The sequence below is a fragment of the Malaclemys terrapin genome, chromosome 3 (genome assembly GCF_027887155.1).
Source record: "Malaclemys terrapin pileata isolate rMalTer1 chromosome 3, rMalTer1.hap1, whole genome shotgun sequence".
In the NCBI taxonomy this organism is placed as follows: Eukaryota; Metazoa; Chordata; order Testudines; family Emydidae; genus Malaclemys; species Malaclemys terrapin.
Window position 1 is genome coordinate 72494673 of NC_071507.1, and position 12972 is coordinate 72507644.

Below are 12972 nucleotides of genomic sequence, written 5' to 3' on the forward strand. Positions count from 1 at the left end.
AGTTTGAGTTCATCTTTTTTAAACATGGGAGACCAGAACTGCACACAGTACTCCAAGTGAGGTCTCACCAGCGCCTTGTACAACGGGAGCAGGACCTCCTTATCCCTACTAGATATACCTCGCCTAATGCATCCCAAGACAGCATTGGCTTTTTTCACCGCCACGTCGCATTGTCGACTCATAGTCATCCTGCGGTCTACGAGGACCCCTAGGTCCTTCTCCTCTTCCGTTACTTCTAACCAATGCGTCCCCATCTTGTAACTAAAATTGTTATTAGTCATCCCCAAATGCATTACCTTACACTTTTTACTATTAAATTTCATCCTATTTCTGATACTCCAATTCACAAGCTCATTCAAGTCTCCCTGCAGGATATCCCTATCCTCCTCCGAATTTACAACGCCTCCCACCTTCGTATCATCCGCAAACTTTATCAGCCCACTCCTGCAATCGGTCCCGAGGTCAGTTATAAATAGATTAAATAAAATGGGTCCCAAAACCGAACCTTGAGGCACTCCACTAGTAACCTCCCTCCAACCCGACAGTTCACCCTTTAATACGACCCGCTGCATTCTCCCCATTAACCAATTCCTTATCCACCTCTGGATTTTCATATCGATCCCCATGTTTTTCAGTTTAACCAATAGTTCCTCATGGGGTACTGTATCAAACGCTTTACTGAAATCCAGGTATATTAGGTCCACCACATTTCCCTTATCTAATAAGTCCGTTACTTTCTCAAAGAAGGAGATCAGATTCGTTTGGCACGATCTGCCCTTCGTAAAACCATGTTGTAATTTATCGCAATTGCCACTAACCTCCAGGTCCTCAACTAGTTTCTCTTTCAGAATTTTCTCTAACACCTTGCACACTACAGATGTTAAACTAACAGGCCTGTAGTTACCCGGATCACTTTTTTTCCCTTTCTTGAAAATAGGAACCACATTAGCTATTCTCCAGTCTAACGGGACCACCCCCGAATTTACAGATTCATTAAATATTATCGCTAACGGGCCTGCTATTTCCCGCGCCAATTCCTTCAATATTCTCGGATGAAGATCGTCCGGTCCTCCCGACTTAGCCCCATTAAGGCAATCAAGTTTTGTTTCTACCTCGAATACGGTAATCCCCCATCCCGAATGCCCCTCTGTAGTGGTGCTAGTATCCCTAATACCTTCATTGGCCTCATTAAACACCGATGCAAAATATTCATTGAGATATTGCGCCATGCCTAGATTGTCTTTAATCTCCTCTCCGGCAATAGTCTTCAGCGGTCCCACTTCTTCTTTCTTTGCTTTCTTCCTATTTATGTGGCTGTAAAACCTCTTACTATTGCATTTAATTCCCCTCGCTAGGTCCAACTCTACACGGCCTTTGGCCTTTCTCACTCTATCTCTACATTCTCGGACTTCACTAAGGTAAGTTTCTTTACTAATCCCTCCCCTCTTCCACTCTTTGTACGCTTTCTGTTTTTTCCTAATCACCCCTTTGAGTCGGTCGCTCATCCAGCTCGGTCTAAATCTCCTGCTTTGTAATCTTTTTCCCTTTTTTGGAATGCAGGCCTCCGACAGCTCATGCATCTTTAACTTGAAGTAATCCCAGGCTTCTTCTGCCTTTAGATCCCTTAATACGTTTGCCCAATCCACTTCCCTTACCAGTCCCCTTAATTTGTTAAAATTGGCCTTTTTAAAATTATAAACCCTAGTCTTTGACTTAATTCTGTTACTCCTTCCATGTATTTTAAACCGAATTAGCTCATGATCACTGGAGCCCAAATTGTCCCCCACTAGCACTTCCTCAACGAGGTCCTCACTGCTTACCAGAATCAAATCTAAAGTGGCCTCCCCCCTCGTCGGTTCAGCTACCACTTGATGAAGGAATTGATCAGCAAGCACATCTAGGAACATCTGAGCCCTATTATTACTACTAGCGTTTGTGCCCCAATCTATATCCAGGAAGTTAAAGTCCCCCATAATTACACAGTTTCTATTAGTAATTACTTCTCTAAACACATTAAATAGTTCCTTATCCATATCCTGGGTCGATCCCGGCGGTCTATAGCACACTCCAAGCACTATCCCCGGAGAGGCTCTAGTAGTCCTTTTACCCAGTGTGAGTATTGCCCAGACGGACTCTGTGTTATCTAATCCATCCACTATTATTTCTTTACAGCTTATTTCACTGTTGACATACAATGCCACCCCCCCACCTTTACCTTTGTTCCGGTCTTTCCTAAACAGCGTATACCCCTCCATACCTGTGTTCCAGTCGTGACCGTCATTCCACCACGTTTCTGTTATTCCTACGATATCCGGTTTCAGCTCTTGGACCAAGAGCTCCAATTCCTCCATTTTATTACCTAGGCTTCTCGCATTGGTGTATAAACACCCTAATGTATGTCGTTTAGCCTGTCTCCCATTAGTAGCAGTATATGTTGCGGGCCTCCTTGCGCCTGTCCCCCCTGTCCTTCCTATGTCCAATCTCGTCTCCCCGGCTATGTCTCCTCTCATTTTACTCACCTTTTCCATACTGGAATCTGGCGTGGAGATTAACTGTGCATCTCCCAACCTTCTCCCCAAACTTCCTAGTTTAAAGCTCTTTTGATAAGATGAGCCAGCCTCCCTCCCAGAAGTCTATTTCCTTCCCTACTCAGGTGAAGCCCATCCCGCGAGAACAGGTGTCTGTCCCCAAAAGCCTCCCAGTGGCCATACATCCCAAAGCCCTCCTTATAGCACCACTCCCTTAGCCAAGTATTTATTCTCACAATCCTATCAGCCCTTTGCTGCCCTTCCCTCGGAACGGGCAGAATCCCACTAAAGATAATCTGAGCCTCTATCTCCTTGAGCGTCTTCCCCAGCCTGGCATAATCTCCCTTGATTCTCTCTAACGAGAACCTAGCCGTGTCATTCGTTCCTACATGAAGGATTATCAAGGGGTTCTTACCTGCTCCTTTTAGGATCCTTTTCAACCGCAGGTCCACATCGCGTATCTTTGCGCCCGGGAGACAGCACACCCTTCTGTTCTCCGGGTCCGCCCTGGTCACAGGCCTGTCCAATCTCCTCAGTAATGAGTCTCCAATTACATACACCTGCCTTCGCCTGGCAACAGTGCCATCTAGTAATCTAGTCTCTAATCCCTCTAGTCCTGACCTGAGCCTGTTCCTATCTTCCCTAATGCTCCCCCTTATGCCTTCCTGAATCCTCCCGGGGCCCAGAATTGGTGCTGTCTCCATCAACTCCTCCCCTCTCTCTCTCGGACTAGTCGCTCTTCTCTTCTTCCTCACTCTATGGGCGGGAGGTGGTATACGTGGTGGACAATAGGCCTGGCAGCTGGTCTCCTGCTTCACAAGCTGGACTCCTTCTTTGAGACATCTCTGCTCTTCTTCCTCCACAGCAGCAGAGAGCAGACCTCCTCTATCAATTCACTTGTAAGCACTTGCAGCAGGGACTGTCTTATTTTGTGTTTTGCACAGCAAGTGACACCACTGTTGTAGGCATTTAACAAATAAACAACTTTATTTCCTGGTCAACTGCTCATTGGCTGCTTGCTGTGCAGGGGAGAACATCTCAATCAGGACCTTCCTGGAAGGACAAAGTCATTATCATCTCCTTCCTACTGCTGAGAGAGAGAGTCTGTAATTACATACAGAGGTCTCTTCCAGCTCCAATTGCTCTGATTGTCCCAAAGCACACTCCACAAGGGGCAGCATGTCACAGGAAAATCTCTTCACCCTAAAGATGGCTTACTGCTGCTGCTATTACCAATATTTTCTGGTTGAAAATTTTAGCTTAGCAAATTTGGATGCCTAAAATCCAGCTCCCTCAATCAGGGGCGTGATTCCCCTCCACAGGTGCTGATTTTCCTACTTTCCAGAGGAGTCACTGAGAGCTGCAGCAGCTCCACCATTTCTAGGCTCTTTCATCATGAAAGTGCCCCTCTATGACCCAAGTTTTAAAACGCTGGCCTCACTCCTTAAAAACAGGTAGCTGATCAGTCAGGGCTGTATGCTGGAGGAAGAGAGAGGATGTGACACACTTTTTCCCCCACTGCTGCCCCCTCCCCCGCATCATCCATCCCATTAGCCCATATTCTATTCTTGGCCAGCCCTCCCGCGTTGCCTAATCTCGTTGACAACTTGCTGCCAAACCTGCAGGCAGCTGCAGCTCCTTGGCTGCTTCCCGTGGGGCGGGGGAGAGAGAGCAGAGAGCAGCAGCAGCTAGAGAGCAGGCGGGTGTGTGAGTCGCCTGGCGCTGCAGCAGCAGCAGCACCTTTGACGTTCCATTTCCTCACGTGACGAGGCAGCTCCGTTCCAGGGAGGGGAGCCGCGGCCGCTTGTGCAAGGCTTGGGCGGGGGAGAGTCGCAGCCTCCGCGGTGGCAGCGGCAGCAGGCGGCAGCAGCCTGGGTGCGCATTGTTTGTGTGATGACCGATCCTCGCATCCCTCCCTCCGCTGCCGGCTGACACGGACCGCGCGGCGCGCGCCCGGAGGAGGCGGAGGAGAGGAGCCGCTGCCGCCGTGCAGCCAGTGACCTTGGCCCGGGGAGGTAAATAGGCAGGGCGGGGAGCGGGGGGAGTTCACCCTCCCCCAGAGCGGCGCGGGTGAGGTGCCGGCAAGCAGGGGGCTGAGGGCTTCCGGGGCTGCTGTCCGCGGTGCTGAAAGCCCAGGCGCGGGCTTCCCGAAGCAGGGCAGAGCCGCCGGCAGTACCAGCCCGAACGTGCCGCGGGGCTGGAGACGCCGGGCCGGGGGGAGAGCGGAGCTCCCCGGGGCTGGCGGGGGGCGTCGCGGTGAACCCCACCCCCGCCCTCCCGCAGCGGGTTGTCGGCCGGGCAGCTCAGAGCCCGGTTGGGGCTCTGCGGCCGCCGGCGCGCTCTGCCCGTGGAGGGGGGAGGAGGCGATGGAGCCGGCATCGTGTTGTGCCGGGGGGCTCCCCCCTCAAAAAAAGAGCTGGCACGGCTCTTTGTGCAGGTGGGTGAGCGCCGCACGGGCCGGGGGAAGCGCTGCAGCGGGAGATACCTCAGGGCGGCTGCTGGGGTGCGGGGCGCGGGACTAACCGCGAGCTGAACAGCTGGGAAGGCAGCCGACTAATTGGCAGTCCCTGACACGCGGACACAGCCCTTTAAAGGGCGATCAGAAAGATGCGGTGTCCAGTATTCAGTGGGGGGGGTGTGTGGGGGAGCATTGTGTAGGGAGATGCCGCTACCCTAGTGTGCTCAGCGGTGTGAAGTGGCAATTCATTAAAGTCGAAACTAGGTTAGTACATTACACTCATTCATTATTTACCGGCACAAGGGGGTAATGGCAGTAAACGGGGAATTAGCTGCTTTGCCCCAGTGTAAATTTCGGGCGGAGAAACGGATGACGGTAACATGTTGGGAGAAAGTCAGCTCTATTAATCACCGTCAGTAGGGGGAAGGAGACCTGCTGCAGCTGTATTTCACTGATCACTCTTACCTTTCACAGTGGCAAATTGCCCAGCGCGACATTTGTCAGCGGATCGTAGCATTGGGACATGGCGCAAGGAAATAATTATGGGCAAAGCAGCAACGGGGTGGCTGATGAATCCCCAAACATGCTGGTATACAGAAAGGTAAGAGGCTTTTTAATTTCTCCGAAACAGTTGGGCAAATGGCATTAGGAAACTTTCGCTCCTGGTTTCTCTCCCCCCCCCCCCCCCGAAAATTTAACTATTTTAACGTTTTGCCTCCACTTGTCTTGATACAAGCTGCTGCTCTGATGTTCCATTCGTAGGAGTGCAACAACATGATTTCCGAGCATCAGAGATATCCGTGCTTTACTGTTGGAATATTTAGTACATGATGTATACTTTACACTACTTCAATAGCAACAGTATGAGCCTGTGAAATGTTAGCTCGATATCCCAACCCGTTGATCTGTTGTCTTTTATTTTAAGAAATTACCTAATCTCTTGCTCTCAATTTTAAAACACAGATACATATGCTAACTTCGCCAAGTATTCAAGAACGTTTATTCTATAATACATGCATTAAACATTCATTCACGTTCGGTTCATTTTATGTGTCAGATGGCAGTGTTGCAATATTTAGTTTATTTTACCTGCTATTTCCACGTGCTGGGTACAGCTGATATGTGATGATGAAACATTTTACGATTGAGTTAGAGTATTCGCTTTTAAAATTATTTGATTGTAAAATGAGTAAGAATATTACATACTTTAGTTTTCAAATAACAAATGTTTTATGGTTAGTCAATTGTTTACAATTCAATTAAAATGTTAGTTACACATGTGGTATGAGGAAAATAATTGTGTAGATTTTTTTTTGTTTTGCAATCAATAGAATTTTTTAAATGTATATTCCAAGGATTCTCTCTGCAAATAGATTTCCCAACACAATAAATGTTTTAACAAGAACATCAATAAACAAACTCCCAGACATTGACCTAAATAATGGGATTTATTTGGCTACTGTACTTCAATTAGAATGGTTGCTTGGGGAATTTGAGATAGGTTAGTGTGGAAACAGATTGTTTAAACTAAGGGGATAAAGTTGTCTTTACCTTTGAATTTGACTTCTTTAAATAAATACAACTAAATTAAAAATTTTCTCATTTAATTATAAATTGTGGAGTGGTGAAAGAGAAACTTTCACACAAACTTGGATGCAGAGTGTTTTAACTACCTGTTTACTCCCAGAATTTAGGGAGTTGTAATTAGTTTGTGGTATTTAAAATAGAAAAATCAACTCTTATTTTTGTCTTTTAGGAGTTGACTTTCTCCCTTCCCCCTCCACATTGACTGCAATAAAAAATTCTCAGATTAATGTCAGTGCTTCTTCAACAGTGAGAGTAATTGATGTCATCAGATATTATGATAATAGACTGTTCTTTCCAGAGATTATAAATATTTTGTTAGTCACAAATTGATGTATAGTCCATGCCGCCTTATTTTCAAAGATACTGCTGACTTCAATGGGATTTGGGAATGCCCAGCACCTCTGAAAATCAGGCTACTTTTATTTACGTGACTAAATATAATTTTAGGAATTTTGATGCACAAAAGTTTGGAAAAATTTGCACGTGCATAATGTCATTGGACCACCTGTCCATTAACTTTACAATTGTGTACAAAAATTGTATCTATGCGCTTATGTATATTTATATAGTAAACAAACCTGGGCAGAATGGTTCTCATAATATAATATTTCCTAAAAAATTATTGCACCTAGTTGACTTGATTCAGCTCCCTCAAAAACACAGTATTTCATTATATTTTACACATATATATATATATATATATATATATATATATATATATATATATATACACTTAAGAGTAAGTTTCATTGTAATATTTCAGCTGTATAATGGATGGTAGAACTATTGCATAGGAGATATTAAAAGGACTTGTGTGTCAGTTACACTTTTTTTTTTTTTAACCCACTAAACTGATTCTTTTTTTTTTTTTTTTAAATGTCTATCTCATTGCTGAAGTGTAACTTCCAGACATATGTAACATGTATAGGAAAGTACAAATACTGTGTTTATTTACCTAGTTTTTCTATGGCATTTTTAAAAACAGTTGTATAGTAGGACACTTTTCACATATCTTAATTTTATGCAATATAATCTGTCATGTTATTTCTGTGGTTGGGAAAGAATTTTCCCTGGGTCAGATTGGCAGAGACCCTGGGGGTTTTTCACCTTCCTCTGTAGTGTGGGGTCCAGGTCATTTGAAGGTTTAAGCTACTATAAATGGTGAATTCTCTGTAACTTGAAGTCTTTTTAAATCATGATTTGATGACTTCAGTAACTCAGCCAAAGGTTATGGGTCTATTACAGGAATGGATGGGTGAGGTTATATGGCCTGCAATGTGGAGGATGTCAGACTGGATGATCATTTTGGTCCCTTCTCGCTTTACAGTCTGAGTCTATGCCTGCTTTCTTTGATTCCTTTAACTACTCCTCTTGACCTATCATACTATAGATTGTACTGACAGGTGTCCCAGTCTCGGGTGAAAACTTCCAAGCAATGTTCTAGGAAACAGGAAACAAAATAAGATCTGGTGACATATGTATTTTAAAAGTACATAAGTGTGTATGACAGGATGCAAATGTGATACTACCATCAACAAATATAGAAGACTTCTGTGTTTAGAATATGATAAGAGGTTGTTAAAGCATAAGTCATTTTACTTCAGATATTACCAGCTGCCCTTGAAGTCTTCAAGTATGATGGTTTAATAGTGGCTGCTACACCACAGGAATTTTGTAATCAATTTCAGAACATAACGCTCCTCCTTTTTCTAAGAGGCTGCAATAACTAGTAAGTTTTGTTGCATTTTGCCATTGTATTAGGGATGAATGAACTGTGCTGAGTAACTAGAGTACAGACCTGCCAAATTCATGAAGTACTTTCTAAAAAAAAAAAAAAAATATTAGACAGAAAATTAATTAGAAGTTACTTGAAAAAGTTATGTACTTTTGGGGTGGTTGTCTCATGGATGATTGAATATTTAGAATTCAAAATCTCCTTACATCTTGAATGCCATGGCTTAAATGTGATTGGGTTTAACTGTTTGTCCCAATATGATATTTATGCAGCATGATTGTGTGGGATGGGAATCTGATATTTGTGCCCATGAGAAAAAGAGGAAACATGTAATATCTCTTGTGATAGGTAAGAGACAGGCCTTGACTGTAGTGAATACAAAGCAAATTCTTTATTGACGATGCTGAGCACAAACATAACCTTGTAGTTCTCACTGTCTCTCTAGCTCCTGTCTTATTAAATACAGTCTGGACTGCCTAGAGTCACAGCCCATGTCTCCCTAAATCCCAGCCTAGCCAAGTCATGAAAGGACCAGAAAATTTGAAGAATTTGGATGATTTGAGATGGTCCTGAGTCACAATATTTGGATCAGAGATCTGATCTGAATCTGCATTTTTATGAAGTTCAGGGGTATTTGGATTCAATATTGAAGTTTGGCCCGTCATAGAGAGAGTCTGAATTCCGAGGGCTGGATCTGACCTTTTTCAAAGGTCAGGGGATTTATAGATCCAGTGTTAATTTTCAGAGATGCCAAGCCCTGACAGAACCACAAAGATTACAGTAAATAATCTCATCTCTCACCCATAGTTAGTTTCTGGTTAGTTACCAAGATAAGGAAGTGGAGAAAGCTGATGGGTTTGTCCAGAAAAGGAAGATGAAGAAAACATAATAGTATAAAATGACACAATCTAGATTTCTTCCAGTGTTCCATGTTCATTTACACAGAAAGTATACTGCACATTTAGATAATTTTTTTTATAGAAAATCCAGATCAAATATTTGAGTTAAATATTTAGTGCATAAATTACTTGTTTAAATCTGTATTGCAAAAGGCAGTAGCATAGATAAATAGTTCCTAATATTGGTATCATGCAACCTCTGAAAGCTCTTGTACTTTTTCTTTTAATAGAATGTCATCTGCATTACTTTTTTTAGATGCCTGCCTCATTATAAAATAATGAAATATGACACATAGGTGGTGCCAACATACCTTAGGAAGAATCCTAAAGTTTCCTGGTATTAGCTTCAGGCAAATATGAACACATTGAAAGTATTACTTTTATTTCCTTTCCTACTGAGTCTATATCCATCAGCAATTAAAAGCTGAATTAGAGGATGTAAGAACACTGGAACCATTAGTGTTTGAACATCATATAGAAATCTTTGATTTCAGCAACACTTTCAATTGTGGCTGGAAGTTGGATTGTAGAGAAAACTACTAATATTGGCTTTTTCTTGTATCTTATGAGTTTAAGTTTTCAGAACTTGAGGTTGTTTTCTTTCTTCCATTTGTGACATGGAGAGGATAGAATTTATTGTTGGGAAAACTTCTAATTTTAGAACCACTACCCCATGCTGTATTTCCTCGAGTTGAAAAAAGCCATAGGATTCTAATTGATCACTCTCATGTTCTGTGTTAAATTTTTCTAAATTGAACAAGTTGAATCCCCCTATGGGGGATTATGAACTCTAATTTACAAGTTTACTTGCTTTTTTTTATCACCTGTTTAAGATATTCCAATCCAGCTTTGGCCTTTTTTGTGATATCAGGACTACCTTCATTGGAGCAATTAATTATATTCTTGTTGACTGAGACTTTGAGTCACCACCTCTCTCCCTGCCCTAAATATTAAAATAGTTTTTTATGTAGGTGATCATATTTTCATAGTGTTTGAGGCTACCATGTTCTTGGTTCTATTTCTGTTCCAATAATCAAAGTTCATACTTGCTAGACTTGTATTATGAGTTTATTTGCCAGTCCACTATAATTTGAAATTACTCATAGAAGTGTGGTATTTACAGGAATGATGTCTTGCCATTCCTATTATCCTTGTTTTCTACAATGTAAGCTGTGGAAATGGTGATAACTCTCTTTAGTTTTCCCCCCTCCCCTCTCAAAGGGCCTTCTCCAAAATAAATTGGCTATTTGAAGTGGCAGTCAAATAAAATTGTATTGGTAATGTATGGGTATTCTCAAGTATTCACTTCAGGAAAAAAGTTACCTGGTGGAAGTTAGCCGGACTGCAGTCTTCATATTTGGGAAGGACACGAAGGATGGAATTTTAAAAATGTTAAGCAATGGCCTATGGAAGACTTATCATTGACTTCAATAGGAAAATAATTAGTCTGGCACTGTGTACTTCTGAATATGCCTACATTATGGTGGCACCCCCACTGATACATAAAGGAAAATATAAATTGGACCTACTCATAGACCTGAGTTAGCTGACACTGATGAACATATATGGCTTTAAAATTATTATAGGGAATTCCTGGTACAAAAATAAGTTACAGAAACTGAAAAAATTGGCCTTTTTGTATCCATAATAACTATTTCCAATTTTCAGTGGCTCATATTTAATTTGCAAATAGCAGTATCACCATGGGCTGTGATCACATTATATCTGACCACACAGAAAGGTCTGAAGGCCCAGTTAATACTTGAATGGAAGATGCAAATACCAAGAAAGACTGAGGTACTGTGGGTAACTCTCATGGTGACCGAGTATGTGATACTCTTATTGAATTTATAGTGACTGCAGGGTCCATGAAAGTATTAACTGGGCCCTTAGCTCTCTCTTCTTGGTCAGATACAATGTGATTACAGCCCAAGGTAATATTGCTACAAGTACACTAAAGCTGAGACACTGAAAATAGCTTGGGTACAAAAAAAGGCTGATTTCCCCCCCCTCCCCCCACTGTTTCTGTAATTTTATTTTTTTCACCATAAATTCCTTATAACTTTAGAACCATAGCTGATGTATGTATACAAGCTAAAGATGTTTCTGATGACAGTGGGAGGATTTGAATGGGGGTGTTTGCAGGTCCATGAGTAGGGCCAACTTATACATTTCTTTACGTACTACTGGTGATGTCACCATAATGTATACTTCTCTCCAGGAGGTGGAGACATGGGAAAAAAATGTGTAGCTATGTCACTAATACTATACAATTGGATTACTAGCTGCAAGACTCCATTTCTTCGGTCTTCAACAGGTGGAAGGAATTTCTGCTGGCTGCATTGAGGCATTAGCTGGCTTTCTTTCTTTAAACTGTAGTCTCACAGAAAGTCCTTGACAGAGCTGTTTGCCTAGTAGGAGGTGTCACTGCCTAAACCATTGTTTGGCCCACTGTTGTGGCTTATGTGGTCTGGTTGCCAGTCATCTGCTTCTACCTCTGTCCCTTAAGAGGAATAGCACCATGTGACGGGGCGTCCACCCCACACAAGGCCTGAAGGGGTAAATTAGGCCAATTAACCTATAGGCTGCACCTGGAGGAAAGCGAGGGCATGACAAAGCCTAATTGCTGATGAAGTCTGGCAGGGAAAAGAGCTGGGCCAGGTTTATAAAGACAGGAAATTAGTGGCAGAAGGGGCTGCAGGGGAGATTATTTACAGTCACTTACTAGGAGAAGGGATGTGTACTTGGGACTACAGTGATAGGTAGCCTGTAGGTCCTCCCAGGGAGAAGGGAGTTTGGGCTGGTAAACCCAGAGATGGGGGGAGCCAGAAGATAGAGCTGAGAAGTAGGAAGGAGCCCAGGAGAAGGGCAACACGGTCTGCCAGAAAGCAGGCCACTGTTGCTAGAGATAGGGTCCCTGGACTGGAACCTGGAGTAGGGGAACGTGGGCCTGTCCTCTACCAGACACTGGAGGTGTGTGGCATGGTCAGGGCAGTGAAGGCAAGATTACTGTTTTTGTATGGAGGGACTTTGATAGCCCAGAAGGGGAGGACTATAATGACATGTCTGGAGGGCTGAGTCATGAAGATAGAGAGCCTATAGGGCAAGGAACTGACAGAAGAGGGTGTTACACCTGGAACCAGCTAATCCCCAGAACAACCAGGAAGCAGCACTCTAGCGGTGAGTGGACCCCATGGCACACCTATAGGAAAAGGTCCTGCTTGTATGTTGGGCCCCAAAAATAAGTGTGGTGGTTCTGTTAGCTGATAGTCCTTGCTGGGCAGGGAGAAGGGAAACCTAATGCCACCAGGTGATAGGCCATCATCCCCTTCCCCACAGTGCTGTAAGCTTGAAATTACAGCATTACTTGCCAGTGACTGAAGTAGAAAAATGTTACAGCATGCCGTGCAACCATGTTGCTTCTTTCTTATATCACATACATGCAGTTTAATACTGTATACGCCTGTGTGGATTGTACATTGTCACTTTCAGTCTCTCTACTCTTTCCCTTTTGAAGCATTCTACATTAGTTACTATGGAAACAACCATTCTATTGATAGTGACGTGCAGTATAGTCACTTTTTTATTATGATTTTAAATTTACAACATGTTTTTTGAAATGCCGAGGTTCAATATATGTCATGTGATATAAAAATTGAGGGATTTCAAGCAAAGCAAAAGAGGATGGCCGTAAGACTGCAAATTCAAAGTTCACAAATAAATACAAACTGTTTAAAATGTATTTTTTTCAGTTTAACAATTTCA

General features: G+C 43.0%; 1 protein-coding gene across 8 annotated transcripts in view; it reads left to right on the forward strand.

The window, feature by feature from the left end:
• The first annotated feature begins 4297 nt into the window (after positions 1-4297).
• Positions 4298-12972, forward strand: part of RGS7 (regulator of G protein signaling 7) — a 432745-nt gene continuing 424070 nt past the window's right edge. The window contains exons 1-2 of one of the 8 annotated variants that reach the window (XM_054024223.1): positions 4298-4543; positions 5461-5587. In XM_054024223.1, coding sequence (XP_053880198.1) covers positions 5510-5587 — 78 coding nt within the window. In that variant the 5' untranslated portion in view covers positions 4298-4543; positions 5461-5509. The remainder of the gene's footprint in view (positions 4544-5460; positions 5588-12972) is intronic. The other 7 variants (XM_054024222.1, XM_054024224.1, XM_054024227.1 and 4 more) reach the window with 7 other exon arrangements.